This window comes from Temnothorax nylanderi, unplaced genomic scaffold, assembly GCF_030848795.1.
Source record: "Temnothorax nylanderi isolate EJ_2023f unplaced genomic scaffold, tnyl_v1.0 TNYL_tig0230_pilon, whole genome shotgun sequence".
NCBI lineage: Eukaryota > Metazoa > Arthropoda > Insecta > Hymenoptera > Formicidae > Temnothorax > Temnothorax nylanderi.
In genome coordinates, this window is record NW_027249292.1 from 178772 (window position 1) to 194527 (window position 15756).

Genomic DNA, 15756 nt, shown 5'->3' on the forward strand with positions numbered 1-15756 from the left:
TGTCTATTTTTTATCATTTGACAGATGGAAAGGAAGATTGGATTAAGAACAATACATTGCAGATTGTACACAGTTAATATTTTTCATTTTACAAACGAATTTGATCGTGACGAATGTGATCTCTACATTCAACGGTACGACAACGAGCGAGGCGTTTAATAAGAGAAATCTCGCGCGTCGCATCGCGCGGATTTCCTGCGCGCGCATCACTAAAATCTCCCGCCCGTGTGCACATCTGTTCTCCGTAGCTGCATCGTGTTGCACCTTCTGCACTTAAAACGAGACGAGCGCACGACTGGACGTTAGAGGGAGAAAGAGAGAAGAGAAAAGAGCGCACGGAGACCGCGAACGGAGTTTAGCCGCGAAGAACCAACACAGCTCCTATCGCACGTGCGAACGGCCATGTTGCGATTCGCTGAATTCGCTCCCGTCGCCGCGCGCTAGTGATCACTGATCGCACGCGTCGCGACGCGGGTACGTTGCCCACGATCAGGCAGCGTTCGGGTCCGCGGTACGGACAGGAGGTCGATATGTCGTTCGGTAGCGGTTTCGGGGCGTCCACGTCGACGCCCGCACCTTCGTTCGCTTTCGGCACCACGCCGGCGTCCACGGCGACGCCGGTTAAACCTGGTAAGTCACTCGTCGCGAGTTATCGCGAATTTCTCTCACTCGTCCCGCATTTCCCCGCGTCCTTCCTTTTTCTTCTTCCTTCCTCGGTCGCGAGGATTCTACCTCTCCATCGGACGTAGGGACGTTCGCGGTGTCTGCTTTCGTAGGTATCTCGCGACAGTTTGCGCGTGACAATTTTGAGGTTAAGAACGGCACTCCAGCGAGGTACTTCGTCGATCCGTGCCGAGTTGAAGTTGAGGAGTGGTCGAGGTGTTCGAGGCCGCGACGTAGAAAACGGAGCTCCCCCTCAGTTCCTCGTCGAGCTGGTTCCGGTGGTCGTGTCGGAAGCCTTGTTCAGCAGGGGCTGGTTCACGCCCCCGCAATCCGGGCTGCACTCGACGTCGCTCTTCGCCAGGAAAGCGTGCCTACTCCTGGATCTCGCGATAATGCACGCCGTGACGCAGCACATGAATAGTATGACTAGGAGTGTGGTCAGCAAGATGATCAGCAACGTCGAGCGATCCGCGAACTCGTCGGATTTAACGGTCCCGATCGATGCCAGCGTAGTACGGTCGAGTATCGTGCGTGACTCGGTGCCGTAAGCTGCAACTTTTCTGCCGATGGTCGTATCTTCCAGATAATACATTTCGTTTGGGATCTTTCCAAGTGTCGTTATCATAATTTCCGCGGTCGCGTCCTGCGCAGAGATAAATCGAGTCAAATTGTCTGAAGTAAAAAGTGTGTCAGAGGAGATAAATTGTTATAACAGTTGTTACCCCGATTGCTATGTCAGTAGTACCAAGTTCGCTTATGATTTGAGTGGAAGGATCCTGTACTGACTTGATATGACGGAGGACATTAGATGTAGCGGCTGTCTGTAGTGAATCGTGTGCCAGTTGTGTGTAGAAGCTGGTCTGTTAAAGGTTTAGAGAGTGCACTTTAACTTTGTATTAAATTACATTATGTTTTAATAACGTCAACGACGAATTTATCCAAGTTTACCTAATATATTAACTTTCTTATTGCTGAATATTACCTGTAGATCATTCTGCTGACTTAGAAATGCCATCTTATGTTATTTTATATCATATTATGACAGTATTATTAAAAAATTATATATATTTGTAATCGACTTTTGAATTTTTAAGTATGAAAATCTCAATAGATAATCCAAATAGTGTAATCTACAGACAGTCAGGTGTATCCATGCGGTATCTTTCAATATATATAATCACATTCGAAAATATAAGCGTCACATTAAAAATTGTTTTCATAAAATAAGCAACGAAGAATGTCACAATAGCAAACACCTTTTAATTGACATGATTTACCTAACTTCATATTAAACAAAAAAAGATCGGGTGACTTTTAGCTGAACTTCTCTCGCACGGTTCATCTTCCCTCTTTTTCTTTTCACGTTAAGAAGGAAAATAGAAAAGATGAACTGTGCAAGAAGTTCAGCTAAAAAGAGCAGACCTACTATATCTAACAGAAATGCTTGTGCTTTTTCAGTTTTTGCTGAAAGCGTTAACTTGTTACGAATTTTAAAGTGGCAGGATTTGGAACGCCCTCGTTCGGGTTTAGCACACCGACCACTTCAACGCCAAGCCTATTTGGCACGCCGTCGACGCAGACCGCTGGATTCGGTACTGGCACCGGATTCGGTACTCCGACAGCCACTGGCTTCGGTGCCGCACCGAACACGGGTTTTGGATCTGGACCTACGTTCGGTACTACGCCAACCAGCGCCTTCGGTTCGGCACCAGCTTTTGGTACTCCCGCCTCCTCCGCGACCACTGGATTTGGTACAACTTCGACATTTGGCAGCGCCCCGGCTCCCACGACTAATTTCGGTGGTTTCGGGACATCGACGACATCGACGTTGAGTTTCGGAGGTTTCGGTGGATTTGGGACAACCACCACTACGTCTACCCCTAGCCTGTTCGGCGGATTCGGCGCTGCGGGCCCTGCTTCAACGGGTTTCGGCACAACCACGGGTTTTGGTGCATTTGGAAACAAGCCGGCTACCACCAGTGGTACTACTGGATTCGGTGGATTTGGAACAGGTAATGCAAAATCTTTTATACATATATAGCTATTGAGATTTCTGAGATATTGCGATATTTTTTCCTTACTTTTTACATATTTATGCACAGGAACAGGATTCACTGGATTTGGTACTGGACTGACACAGCCTCAGCAGCAACAGCAACTACAGCAGCAACAACAACCTACAAATACTGCATCAGAAGCTCTCTATAACGCTGTGTTCAATTGTCAGTTGTATAATGACGAGCGAGATAATACCATTGCCAGGTGGAATCTTATTCAAGCGTTGTGGGGTACAGGAAAAGCTTATTATTCCGTAAATGCCCCACCTATAGATCTTACTCAGGAAAATTCGCTATGCAGATTTAAAGCCATTACATACAGTCGCATACCCGATGCCGACAACAACGATGGTTTAGTAGTGTTGTGCTTTAATAAGAAAGAAAAGGACGTGCAGGATGGGAAACAGCAGTTAGTAGTATTTCTCAATGGTTTGCTGGGGAATAAGCCCAATCTGACAGTAACCGTGGATAATGTCAAATCAATGGGGGAGAACAAAAGTCAAGTGACAATATATGTGTCGGAGAAAGGAATTACCGGTTCTTATAGAAAAATTCCCGCCAACGAATTGGTCGCGTACCTGTCGCAGGTCATGCAAAAACAACAGTTAGTACAAAGTGGGGTCGAAGATGTATTTCCGTTGGTAAAACTTGAACCGTCACAGCTAAAAGAGTACCTGGATAATTCACCTTGCGCTATTGACGCCAGATTATGGAAACAAGCGCAGTTAGACAATCCCAATCCGGAGCTGTATATTCCAGTTCCTATGGTCGGCTTTCAACAAGTTAAGCACAGACTGAAGTGTCAGGAAGAGGAAACTGCTAGACATAGAGCCTTTCTGGATATGGCAGCTGAAAAGATACAAGGCTTGCAAAGGCAGCACACTGCTACACAAGCCCGACTTAAGGAACATAGGCGTACATTATTGGAACTTCAACACAGGGTTTTGCAGGTATTGTAGCGATTAATTATTCCATTAATCTTACTCTCGATGTTTTTGTCTGTTAACAACATAAATTCCATTTAAAGGTGCTAGTACGGCAGGAGATTACGCGAAAAGTTGGATTATCCTTACAACCGGAAGAAGAAGTTTTAACACGCAGATTTGAAGCAATGCATTCACAAATTAGCGCTCCAACGCAATATAAAGGTAGAATTAGTGAAATGCTGTCTCAGCTCAGAATGAGACGGCACATCGATATTCAAAACCAAGAGAGGTATACAATGGATCCCATAGCACAGGATGATATTAAAACGGTAAGAAAATATTCTCTATTTACTTTAGCTTAAAATTATCATCAAATAGTATGTATAATTTTTTCTATTATTTTAGTATTTAAGTATGGAGCAGCAGGGAATGGCGCAGCTTATTTCGACAATAAACGCCGATTTAGAAAGCTTAAAAATCATTAAGGATGGAATGTCAGAGCTTTTAACGAGCCAAAGTATATCCTGAAGATTGTAATATATAATAAAATTTTTTCATATGTCTTCTATACAACTAAAAAATTACGTGTTTATTAATGTTTATATAAATGATCGTGGTTGTGTAAATTACTTCTATTTTTCACAAAGTTGTGCCATATTTATTTCATTTATGCAATTTCTACAACTTTTTTCCTTTTGTAATCAAATGTTGGCGTGTCAATGAATGATCACATGCTGAAGTTGATTATTATACATTGCTTTCAATTTTATATTAAAATTTAAAAAATACAATTTAATGATTCTTGCTTATTACGGAGATCGTATCTTTTAAGCATGTATAATTTTTTTCTTTCGTTTATTCGACGTTATACTTTTAAATATTTTGATATATCTTAATATCTTGAAAAAAAAGGTTATAAATAGAAGCATGCTGTGTAAAATAAAACAAAATGCATATTGTGTAGATAAATAAAGGAATGATTTAATAGACATACAAAATAACATAAAAGGAAATATTCCACAGCGCACATTATAAATAGAAAATCTACAAATTGTGTTATATTTCTATGAAATCGGTGAGTAAAAGTTAAAAACGTGACCCTTTATACAAAATACATTATGTTTCCCTCGTGTGTTTACAATGATTTGACGATATTTGACATGATCAGTATACATTAAATTGGAATATATCAAAATTTATGATTATTACAAATAGAAATAAAATTCCTTATTTACAAATTTTTATCATTTCCTACTGCGTCGATTCCTTTATTGGCATTTTTCATTGGTGACAGTGATTTATTGTGATCCTGACCTATAGTCATCTTTAATAATTTTATAACGGACTTTTTATCCGCATTTTCATTTTCTGCAAACAAAATGCATTTTGTTAATTTTTGTCACATTACGAGACAAAATGTTTTTTTACTTACCTTCATTTCCAGTAATTTGTTGTTCAAGATGCAATTTTTCTTGCGCTATCTCGTACATGCCTTCCTCTATTGTGCCTTCACTTAATAATCTTGTTATAGATACGGGTCTGCAAGAGAATTCAGCATCTTGGATATATTCGTTTTAACGAATGATAATAAAACATATGTTTTATCTCAACTTGAAAATACGGTTAAATCTTGCGACGATGCATACTTCTTTTGTCCCACACGGTGACATCGATCTTCTGCTTGTTTGTCATTGTAGGGGTTGAAATCTATGTCGTGTATTATGACCGTATCAGCAGCAGTTAAATTGATCCCCAAACCTCCTGCTCTTGTTGATAATAAAAATATGAATATACTTGGATCATGTGTATACTCATTTATAAGACTTTGTCTCTCAGTTACAGGTGTACTGCCATCTAGCCTAATTTGAATGTTAAATTCATTAGAATTGACCTGAGATAGCATATGAGACAGCCACAGCAATAATTAGTTATAGCAAACCTTAAAAATGTCTGTCCCCTAATAGCTAAGTATTCTTCGAGTATGTCTAACACCATAGTAAACTGGCTAAAAATGAGCACCCTGTGACCATCCGCTTTCAATTGTGGCAGCAACTTGTCCAGTTCCTTTAATTTACCAGCTTGAGGAATAAGTTCTTGGGGCAAACCAAATCCGGCTATACTTTTGTATGTACGAGTCAATTGATTTATTTGATAATCAGACGCCCAAATCAACTCTTCAAAGACGTACTCTGGATTCTTCTGTTTGTAACCTGATTCTTTCGCCAGTCTACTCGCTATAGCCTAATGATGCATTGATAAATCAGGATTAAAGAGAACAAATGAAAAAAACGATTGAAAAACAATTTCACAGATTGCGTACATACCTTTAGTTTTTTCTCATCGTAATAATCACGTACGAGAAGGGGATGATTGGCGAGCTTCCTCAACTGCATCATCATACCAGTACCATTTACGTCTGTAATTTCGCTGGCCTCTGCTGAAAATCGCGCGACTAATTTGTTGTACATACTTTGCTGCTTTTCAATTAACGCGCATCGTATTATTTCGTCTTTCTTATAAGGCAAGTCGCGTAAAACTTCAACTTTAAGTCGCCGTAGAACAAACGGTCGCATAATTTCTTTTGCATTTTTCACTTGTTCTCTTTCGAACAACGGCTGTTCTCCGTTCTTCTTATCGTTAGGTGCTTTCTGAAAATTTATTCAGAACACGAGTTACAAATAAATGTACAATACCTTATACATAAAATACGATTAATATATTTTTTAATAATGTCAGTTCAATGGCTTACGTGATTTTTGGAGAAGAGACTTTTTAAATCGGCTTGTTTTCCAGCAAATAATGAAGGCATTACGAATATCAGCAAAGATATTAATTCCAATAAATTATTTTGCAGAGGTGTACCAGTCAGTAGAATTCGATGTTTAGCCTTCAAAGTAGATTATAAGATTTTGTTATAAGCTTTCTTGCATTTTTACACATATATACATATATCATTAATACATACATTAATCCTGACGAGATTTTCATATCTAACACTGCTCATATTCTTGAGCATATGAGCTTCATCAAAGACCACATAGTTCAACGGCATGACGCGAAATAGTCTACGCTCCTCTGGAGTGCTGCAGATCAAATTGTATGTAGTTAACAAAACATCGACGTCATCGAGATCACCGTTTCGCCAGCCCATTCGCATCTCCTTTCGTTCCTCTTGAGAGCCATAATACTGCACAACTTTCAAGCTAGGTGACCATCTTTCCAACTCGTCCATCCAATTTTCTGTATCGAGAGAAAGATTTTTGTATATTGTAAAGACCTCTCGCGGATCAAATGTCTAAAGACACAATATGTTACCCATAGTTGAACTGGGAACGACAATTAAATGAGGCCCATCCTTTTCATCGAGAAGATCAGCTTCTTTCAGATATGTCAGAAATGCTATCACTTGTATCGTTTTCCCCAAACCCATTTCATCAGCTAGTATACCGTTTACATTCTGTGCATGCATAACAGCAAGCCAGTTTAGGCCGACCATTTGATACGGAGCTAGTGTCAAGTTTGGCGATAATAATTTTGGCTGCTGTGTTATGGTCGATGCCCCAGCAGCCACAGCTTTCTCCATGTTGGTAGATAAGCGAAGGCATTTTTTCATCAGAAGTTCCACCACATGACGTGTAGATAGTAGTACCTTTTTGTACATATTAGAAATAGAATTAATCGTAATTATACATATATATTTTGTTATCAGAATTATGAAAATCTTTTCACAAGTTTAATGAAAATCATTCCAAATTCTAGTAATGTAATAGAAGATAAATATCATTACATTTTTATGTTTTATATATATATATTTTGTCGAATTTACCTGAGCAGCATTCAATAATTCTGTGTCTAAGTATTTTATATTTTGAAATTTATTCACTAAGTCTCTCCAATCTTCAAATGGTCTTGCATCTATAATAGCGCAGGCTCTCTTTTGAGAGCATTGGGACATCAGAAGCAGTTCCGACGGTAGAGCAGTTTGCATAAATTCCAAAACTGATTTCTTATCACCTGTAAGCTCGTTAGATATCTCCACATCCGAATCCTCATCACTGTAAAACAATAATACGTTTGTATCGCGATCATGTATTTAATTGGGAGTACAAATCGTTGCAAAATTATGTACCTATTAAATACTTTGTCTTTATTGTAATTTCCCTCATCCGAATCAACATCTACATCCTCGTCTACATTTAATTTTCTCCTTTTTTTCTTGCTAGTTTTTGCAGACTCCTTCAAACCCCTTTTCCTATTTTTTTTAAGCTCCTCTTCCGCCTCCTCGACATTCCAATTGGTACTTTTAAGTACTTCCTGTATATGCTAAAAAATGATTCATATAATTATTTTTTTGCTCTTATTTAATACAAAGTCACAACATATTTGTTAGCAGCTTTATTTCGAATATTGAAGACAATAGAGATTTGCCCAATAAGAGAGATAAAAATTTAGGCGGTAATTAAATAATTAATATTGTATTGATTATTTTTATTCGGCTGAAAGAAAGGTCTGCTTAGAAAATCTGAAGATAAAAAATCTGAAGATACTTACTATTACATCATTCTGCGGGTACAAAGTTGTCAGGTACTTTAACTTATTCTCTTTACCTTTGGCGTTACAGTCTGAACTTGGCTTCGCTGGGCTACCAATATCGCTGTCACTATCCTCAATGCGGTTTACGGGTTTACGGCGCACTTGTGTGTCAGAGCTTACCAAGTTACTATCCTCATCAGCTAAAATTGTAGACAAAATTGGTATATATATACCGTTTATTGAGACACGGCAGAGATAAGATCAGAAATCAAATTAAATGTCCGCGATGAACTTTTACACAACGAATCCAGCTTACAATTTATATCAGAGTGCAAGTGTACGAAAGAAAACGTTTAAAATTGACCTTTAAAAAACGTTGAATTGCTAAACCGAAACGTTTCGCATAAACGCGCGCCGTGGTGCCGTTTCGCGAAAACGCAGAAAAGCGGCGAGACCCCGTCAAGGATATGCACACCAATTACGCCCGTACATCGATTAACGAGAGACGGAAGAATAATGGCAAAAAGGCTACGCGAGTTTTTCTTACACATGTTCATGGCCTTCGTTTGTTTTTTTTGAAAGCGGAATCGCCGCAGGAGGCTGGAGCTACTCGTGTCCGTTTTCGGCGAGTTCGATTCGGACATCGCGTCAACCGTGCGAGGGACGCTGGCGAGAGAAGCACATTTTTCCGGAGTAACTTTCGGAATCGTCTGCCAGGTGCATTCGGTGCGGCGCTCGCCGAGCCGAGGCCGAGGCTCGGGGCTATAGCCGCGTAGAGATACGTAGAACGTATAATAGATCAGACTACGGCGCGCGTTCGGCTGGATAATATTTATGCCTGATTTCCACGCGAGATTCTTTCCACTTTCCCAAAATAGCTCCGGATCGAGGAAGTAACGGTCCTAGTAACGGTATCGGGAATTTAAATCGGACGGAAGATGAATGCAATGCGCGCTTGAAATGACAAAAATAAGAGAAGTTCGTGTTTATACGACAGAATTTAACGGGACCGAATTAATTGGATATGTCATCGTGTCGATATTGCGACGCGTTCGTGTAATCCAATTTGTATTTCGTAACTGGGCGAATACAAAGAAATTTTTATTTCGATAAAAATTAACATTTACGAAATAAACGTAAAATGCGTTTGAAAAAATATTTTTATATTCATTTCTACCGATGTAGATTTACTTTAATTTCAATTTAACTTACTTTTTATCTCTTTCTAGTTATAAGAATTAGAAAAAGATAAAAAGTAAATTAAACCAAGATTAAAGTTAATCTGCATAATTGATAACAATATGGACATTAGCTATCAGAATATATATAGTTTCAACTGGCAGAATTGTATGAAATTTTCAACTGTATATAATTATTCGTCGTTCCCTAATTTAATCTTTCTTTTCATAAAAGAAAGAATTTATGTTGTTTGCGCGTTAGTTGAGACATTTTTGCAGACTATTACTTCGCGAAAATTAAATAATCTCTATGAATGACTTCAACACCTTCAAACAAACTCTGATTAACTATAATAGATGATTATAAGTTTATCGAATAATACCCGCAATATTTCTTTGGCATGGACCGAATTATCAATCTTTTGTCGTTTGATAGATGGAAAGGAAGACTGGATTAAAAACAATAAGTTGTACACAGTTAACATTTTGCTGCAATGCTGCAAAAGAATCTGTCGGTTGAGTTAGGACGATTTCGACTAAATTTCGATTAACTTGATCAACGATTAATTTATCAAATAATACTATTTCATTAGAGATATTTTGTTTAATAAAAAAAAAGATTAGATTATACATAGGGGCAACGTATTATAGCTAGAAATTCTATTTTAGGCAATTCTATTGATTGAATTAATTCGCCGACTATAATATCGACATTTTTACCAAGTTAACTTTAATTTCGGTTCAATTTGTTTTTTTAATTTTTATAACTAAAAATAGGATCGACAGAAATAGACGGAAGTTAATCGGAGAATTGGTCGAAGTCGTTCTTAAGTTAATCGGAGCCTCAATCGAAAGTAAGTATCTTTCGCGGCGAGCGCCATCCGATTGGCCGATCGTGACGCGCGGGCCCTTGTGGCACGCCGCTCTCGAAGGCGCGTGATTCAGGGCAATTCAGGGCCGGCGCACCCGCCACACTCCCACACACTTGCGCCGTCGTCTGCTCCGCTCCCTCCACACTCTCTCCAGAGTGCCTCCAGTCCCTCCGTTTATTTGCGTCCGTCGTTTCGGCACGCACCGAGCGCGCCCACTGTCATGTTCGACAGCGGATAAGGGTATATCGCGCGGCACGGGTACCAAGGCAAGCTAAGATATGTTGCTGTACACCCTGATCGGCGGCTACATGCTGACCTCGATGATCCTGTTCAAGTATCCCACTCTGCTGCACAGGAAGAAGAAGGTGAAGTTTTTGTGCCAGCACATCAGCCATCGGGGCGGTGAGTCGTCGTCCCTCGTCCCTCCCTTTGTTTACCATCCGCGGATCGCGCTTGCGGGCGCGAATTAATTCCTCTTTATTAATCCTGCCCTGCGGATAAATCTCTTCTCTCTTTTTTTTTTTTTAGGTGCCGGCGAGAGCTACGAAAACACGATGTGCGCATTCAAACGGTTAGTGAAAGTATTGTTTACCCAAGCCCCCCTCGCCCCCAAGGCTGCGAAAACGCATTGTCATCTGTGTTAATCAGCGTGAAATTGGCTAATCGCCGTATAAATAACCGAACGGCAGCACGATGAAGTGTATACGTTTACATGTGATTTCTCATTTCAAGTACTTAACGTAAAAATAATATAGTAGGAAGGATTTCATGTTTTTTTTTGTTCTACGTCAATATTCATGTGATTTAATTTTTACATCGGTACTTTATATCCTCCTGGAATACTTATTTTTCGTTACTCAATACATTAAAAAATGTTTTTAGTACACATACTTTTATAACATAGCGAATAACAAGAGCTATTTATTCGAGTGTTTTTTATGTTTTACAATAATAGTTCAGAAATTGTAAGCTATTGCTTTCTTCTAATATTATTACACTACTTATTTAGATAAGAAATAAGGATTATGTTCATGAAAATTTATATCAGAACTGATAAATAGTGAAAAAATTAAAACACTTGAAGTCTGTCTAATAACATTAGCATAATGTATTTAAATCAAGTTTTTCCTGCGTTATGCATATCATTACTTTTTTTTAACTGCAGTAAAACATTTTCTCGACCATCTTGTTATCCACTTGATTATGCCTGCTTGATTAATATTTATGATTGTAATAGATTTACCTGAAATTATGCTAATGTTGTAATTATACGCTCGAGCAAAGTCAATATATTTACTTACAATTGCAGAGCGGTGGCTATTGGAACGCAAATGTTGGAATTAGATTGTCACCTTACAAGAGACGGTGAAGTAGTAGTCTCTCACGATCACAATCTTTTGCGCAGTACTGGCGTGGATAAAAATATCTCCGAATTGGATTACAAGGATTTACCGCTCTTAAAGCAATGTTTACCGATTGATTTTGATCCAGGTATTGTTATCTATTATTTTAAGAAAGGGCCGCACTTACGAACAGAATTATTTAAATACTGTAGTTGAACAGATGTGGAGTATGTCGGTTCGGCGAAGGAAGAGGAGCGACGATTTGCATTGTTGCGAGAAGTCTTTGAGGCATTTCCCGATATCCCTATTAACATTGACATTAAAATCAATAACGATCGGCTTATATCAAAAGTTTCTGATCTCATAAAAGAATACAATAGAGAGGAATATACAGTTTGGGGAAACTTCAGTGATGAAGTCACACAGAAATGCTACAAAATGGTATGTTAATATGCATACTTATTTTATTATGCCTCTATAAAGATCAAATTAATATTTTAAAAGGATTTGTAATATATAATACTTCATTAAAATTTGTAGCATAACAGTTTTTAAGTTGAATTGTTCTTGTTAAAAATTATTTATGTGTTATCGTAAAAGCTGGTATTTATTATCTAAAATAGAAAGCCACATATAAATTTGTGTATTATTAATTTTTATATATTTTTAATGATCTTGATTTTGTTGTAGAATCCAAATGTAAACTTATTGTTCTCGATGCAACGTGTAACGATGTTGATACTTCTCATGTATACTGGCTTGTTACCGTTTGTACCATTAAAGGAAACGCATCTTGAAATTTTCTTGCCTTCAATCTATTTGCGGTAATATAAATGATATATTTTTCAGCTTTTTATAGTTGCAATGAAATTATATTGCAAAAAATTTCCTTGTATTTTCATTCTAGACGAAAAGGTGGCCCGAGTCCGACATTTTTGCCGCTGGAAAAGTTGGTAGTACGTACGATTAACGTACTATTAATGAGGCCGTGTTTATTTAATCATTTAAGAGCACGAGGCATACATGTAAGTGTATACAACTACAATTACTACATGCATTTGATTATATCATTGATTTTCAATATTATTAGCACATGTATTTGTATAGGTCTATTTTTGGGTCTTGAATAAGGATGAAGAATTCCAAAGAGCATTTGATTTGGGAGCAACTGGCGTAATGACAGATTATCCAACAAGATTAAAATTATTTTTAAAGAAACATACAATAGAATGAAGTATCGATTAGATTTTTAAAAAGTACACGTCACAGATAACACAAATTATTGAGAAAATTCGTGGAGTTATTTATGTCTGAGAAGAGATATCTGCCATGAGATAAGCCAGAAGATATACAGAATAAACAAAGTAGTATATTTTTTATAAGCAAAGCAAAACTATTTGCTTATGTTCTGTGTATAAATGCCAATTTAAACAAGTTTTGCCACAATTGCGTCAGCCCGTACAAATCAATTCATTATTTCGCGTAGCATAGGCTATCACGTGATATCTAGTTACATGCGATTTGTTTCAATGATATTTTATACGGTATATAATTGTAATGCGCACTTTTCCATCTAATTTGCTATTAGAATCCATGGTCTCAGACTCCATGTTATTTTTATTTACGGGATAGGCACACTTTACCTTTATATAATCTAAAAAAAAACGAATATTCTATAACATTATTTATGTTTATTTTTACAACGATTTTTTATTTATAATATTCCACACTTAGATTTATTGTAAGGAAACTATTCGCACATTGTAAAAAAGCCTGCATGCATATCCCAATTTTTGGTACAAAATATCCATTGATTACTATATCTCTCTGGGGCCAGTGTTAACTTAGCCCAGCATTCAAATGCTTCGAATAACATATAGTCTGATCTATGGTGCATTTGTGAAATAAGTTTTAAACTTCATAGATTCGTGAAGAGAGGACATTTTATGGGAAAATAGAAAAATCGAGCTACGCAGATCGTGATATGTCCTTAGTATATATGGGTGTGATATAAGGAATTCCCTTTTCGTAAAAAATGAATGTGATAAAAGTCTGTGTCAGACTCGTAATATTGAGAAATCGAAATCGATAAAATCGTCTATCAGGACTAGTCCTATCGAATAAAGAAATAAACTTATGTATTTGTGCAAATATTGTATTTGACGAATATAATATTTATATTGTATTTATGAGATAGTTACAGTATGATAACCAGTATTAACGTCTTATAACAACTTAATATATGTGGGACATACTTCACAGGAGTTATCATTCTCCAGCGTTGCATCCATTCCTGAAGCATATCCTACATATTAAGTTACATCATATATTTGCATACAGGACATTTTACAATTAATATAACTCACAATTGTCTATGGATATCTATATGTTGAATATATGTACTTTTCTAATCTTTTAAATGTAGAGACAGTACACTAAATAACTAAACAAATATTATGTTAATGAGATATTTAACTGCAGCTCACGACATTTATAAAAAGTGTAACGATAACATCTTTTCTAACTTATTATATGTATATTATATATAATTTATATTTAGGCTGTTTTTATATATAAAAGATCTGTATGTATATGTGCCATTATATATGTATACAGTATACATATTCAGATAAAAGAAAAACAATATATAAGATTACCAAAGAGACGTGGAAGATATCAATATTTATGGTTATAAAAAATAAGAAATTATACATTATAATATGCTGTCTTGTTATGGGATGGTCATAGTATTCATGTTATATTTATTATTCATGATATGTATGTTAATTTTATTTGTCATGTTTATAATCTCAATTTACCAAAATCGTTATTAGAATTTTTAATGATACGTAATTACACATACAAATCTAGTATTTCAGTAACATAGATGTTCTTTTATTTATGCTGTATGTATAAAGAACCGTATAAATCATTTATTGTACAAACTCTCTTGTTAAATGCCAATGGTGGAAAAAGAATACGAAATGACGTATATAAATGTTTACTTTAAAGATTGTTGAATTTACAAATTTATGTACACACACATACACACATATATATATATATACATATATATGTATATATATATGTTCGAGAAAGAAAGAAATTATCTTCCGTATGTGTGTGTTGAGCAGATTGTCTATCTGACTATCATATAAAGTGTACCTCATATGGGAGGGAAGAATTAAATAAATAACATACCAAGTTTTGTTAAGATTATTTGTTTCTATTAAATAATAAAATTCTTATAATGTATAATTAATATATCGAAAATGTTTTACAATGAATGTTAAGTATAGAAAAATAAACGCAACTATGTACAAATTCATGTACCTTTGTACTTGAAATTAACTTTTGTGTATTTGTAAAGCTCAAAGTTTATAATATAAGTTTTCATTCTATGATACATAATTGTTCTTTTACCTATAAAAATAATGTACAAATCTCATATGGTAGGAAACATATACTCATTTCCAGCTTTTGTCCATATCCTCATTTTTTGAGCTTCTAATTTATTCCATCTTGAAGAAGGAAAAATATTGCAAACAAAGTAAGTTTATATCAAATCTATGAAGAGATAATATTTAAGATTCATCTTCAATATTTATATTTCGTTACAGTATCATCATTCTTTTTTACTTACATATAATTATGAAAAAAGAAAAATATCGCAGTCGCAAACAAAGAAAATTTACATCAGATCTATGAAAGATCTATAAAAAGATCACATTTAAGATTTAAGATTTATCTTCAATATTTATATGTCATGTATACACATTTGAAAGAAAATTGATGGACATTTCAGTTATTGCGAGAATTAGTATTTTTTACATTATAGCCTTATATAGAATAATTTATAAATAAGAACGTGTATATTTAAATTTATATAAAAAGTCTTGTCCTAACATTTTCATATCTTCATGCGTCTAACTCATATGAAAAACATTATTCAATACATAGAATATTAAATGCATTACATACTTTTATATGTATATATATATATTTTTTAATTGTCAATATTTATATTATGGAATATTTGATTAACGTTTAACATCTAATTCACAATCTAATAGAGAGAGATGTAATCGCGCTTATAGATATTAATAATAGATATTATACAAGAAATACTTGAGACTTGAGGAAACCATGTACTTCTTGTCATCAGGTATCGGTTGATAGATAAA

General features: G+C 36.1%; 4 protein-coding genes across 4 annotated transcripts; 2 read left to right on the forward strand and 2 right to left on the reverse strand.

The window, feature by feature from the left end:
• The first annotated feature begins 217 nt into the window (after positions 1-217).
• On the forward strand, positions 218-5445 carry Nup54 (nuclear pore complex protein Nup54). The gene is made up of 5 exons (XM_071717935.1): positions 218-630; positions 2160-2675; positions 2766-3670; positions 3748-3975; positions 4052-5445. Exons 1-5 carry the CDS (start codon positions 531-533, stop codon positions 4172-4174), a joined length of 1872 nt encoding a protein of 623 aa, XP_071574036.1. The 5' UTR covers positions 218-530; the 3' UTR covers positions 4175-5445.
• Positions 613-1518, reverse strand: LOC139779544 (uncharacterized). The gene is made up of 2 exons (XM_071717937.1): positions 1386-1518; positions 613-1306 (listed from the first exon to the last, which is right to left on the reverse strand). The coding sequence occupies exon 2, from the start codon at positions 1286-1288 to the stop codon at positions 917-919; it is 372 nt and encodes a 123-aa protein (XP_071574038.1). The 5' UTR covers positions 1289-1306; positions 1386-1518; the 3' UTR covers positions 613-916.
• On the reverse strand, positions 4603-9021 carry Etl1 (SWI/SNF-related, matrix-associated actin-dependent regulator of chromatin, subfamily a, containing DEAD/H box 1). Its single transcript, XM_071717934.1, has 12 exons — positions 8727-9021; positions 8198-8379; positions 7776-7969; positions 7473-7701; positions 6962-7295; positions 6612-6886; positions 6396-6533; positions 5971-6294; positions 5586-5887; positions 5293-5505; positions 5079-5185; positions 4603-5014 (listed from the first exon to the last, which is right to left on the reverse strand). The coding sequence occupies exons 1-12, from the start codon at positions 8821-8823 to the stop codon at positions 4878-4880; spliced, it is 2532 nt and encodes an 843-aa protein (XP_071574035.1). The 5' UTR covers positions 8824-9021; the 3' UTR covers positions 4603-4877.
• A 1313-nt stretch (positions 9022-10334) lies between these two features.
• On the forward strand, positions 10335-14973 carry LOC139779534 (lysophospholipase D GDPD1). Its single transcript, XM_071717927.1, has 7 exons — positions 10335-10631; positions 10758-10800; positions 11539-11720; positions 11793-12013; positions 12263-12396; positions 12480-12597; positions 12680-14973. The coding sequence occupies exons 1-7, from the start codon at positions 10508-10510 to the stop codon at positions 12803-12805; spliced, it is 948 nt and encodes a 315-aa protein (XP_071574028.1). The 5' UTR covers positions 10335-10507; the 3' UTR covers positions 12806-14973.
• Positions 14974-15756: the final 783 nt, after the last annotated feature.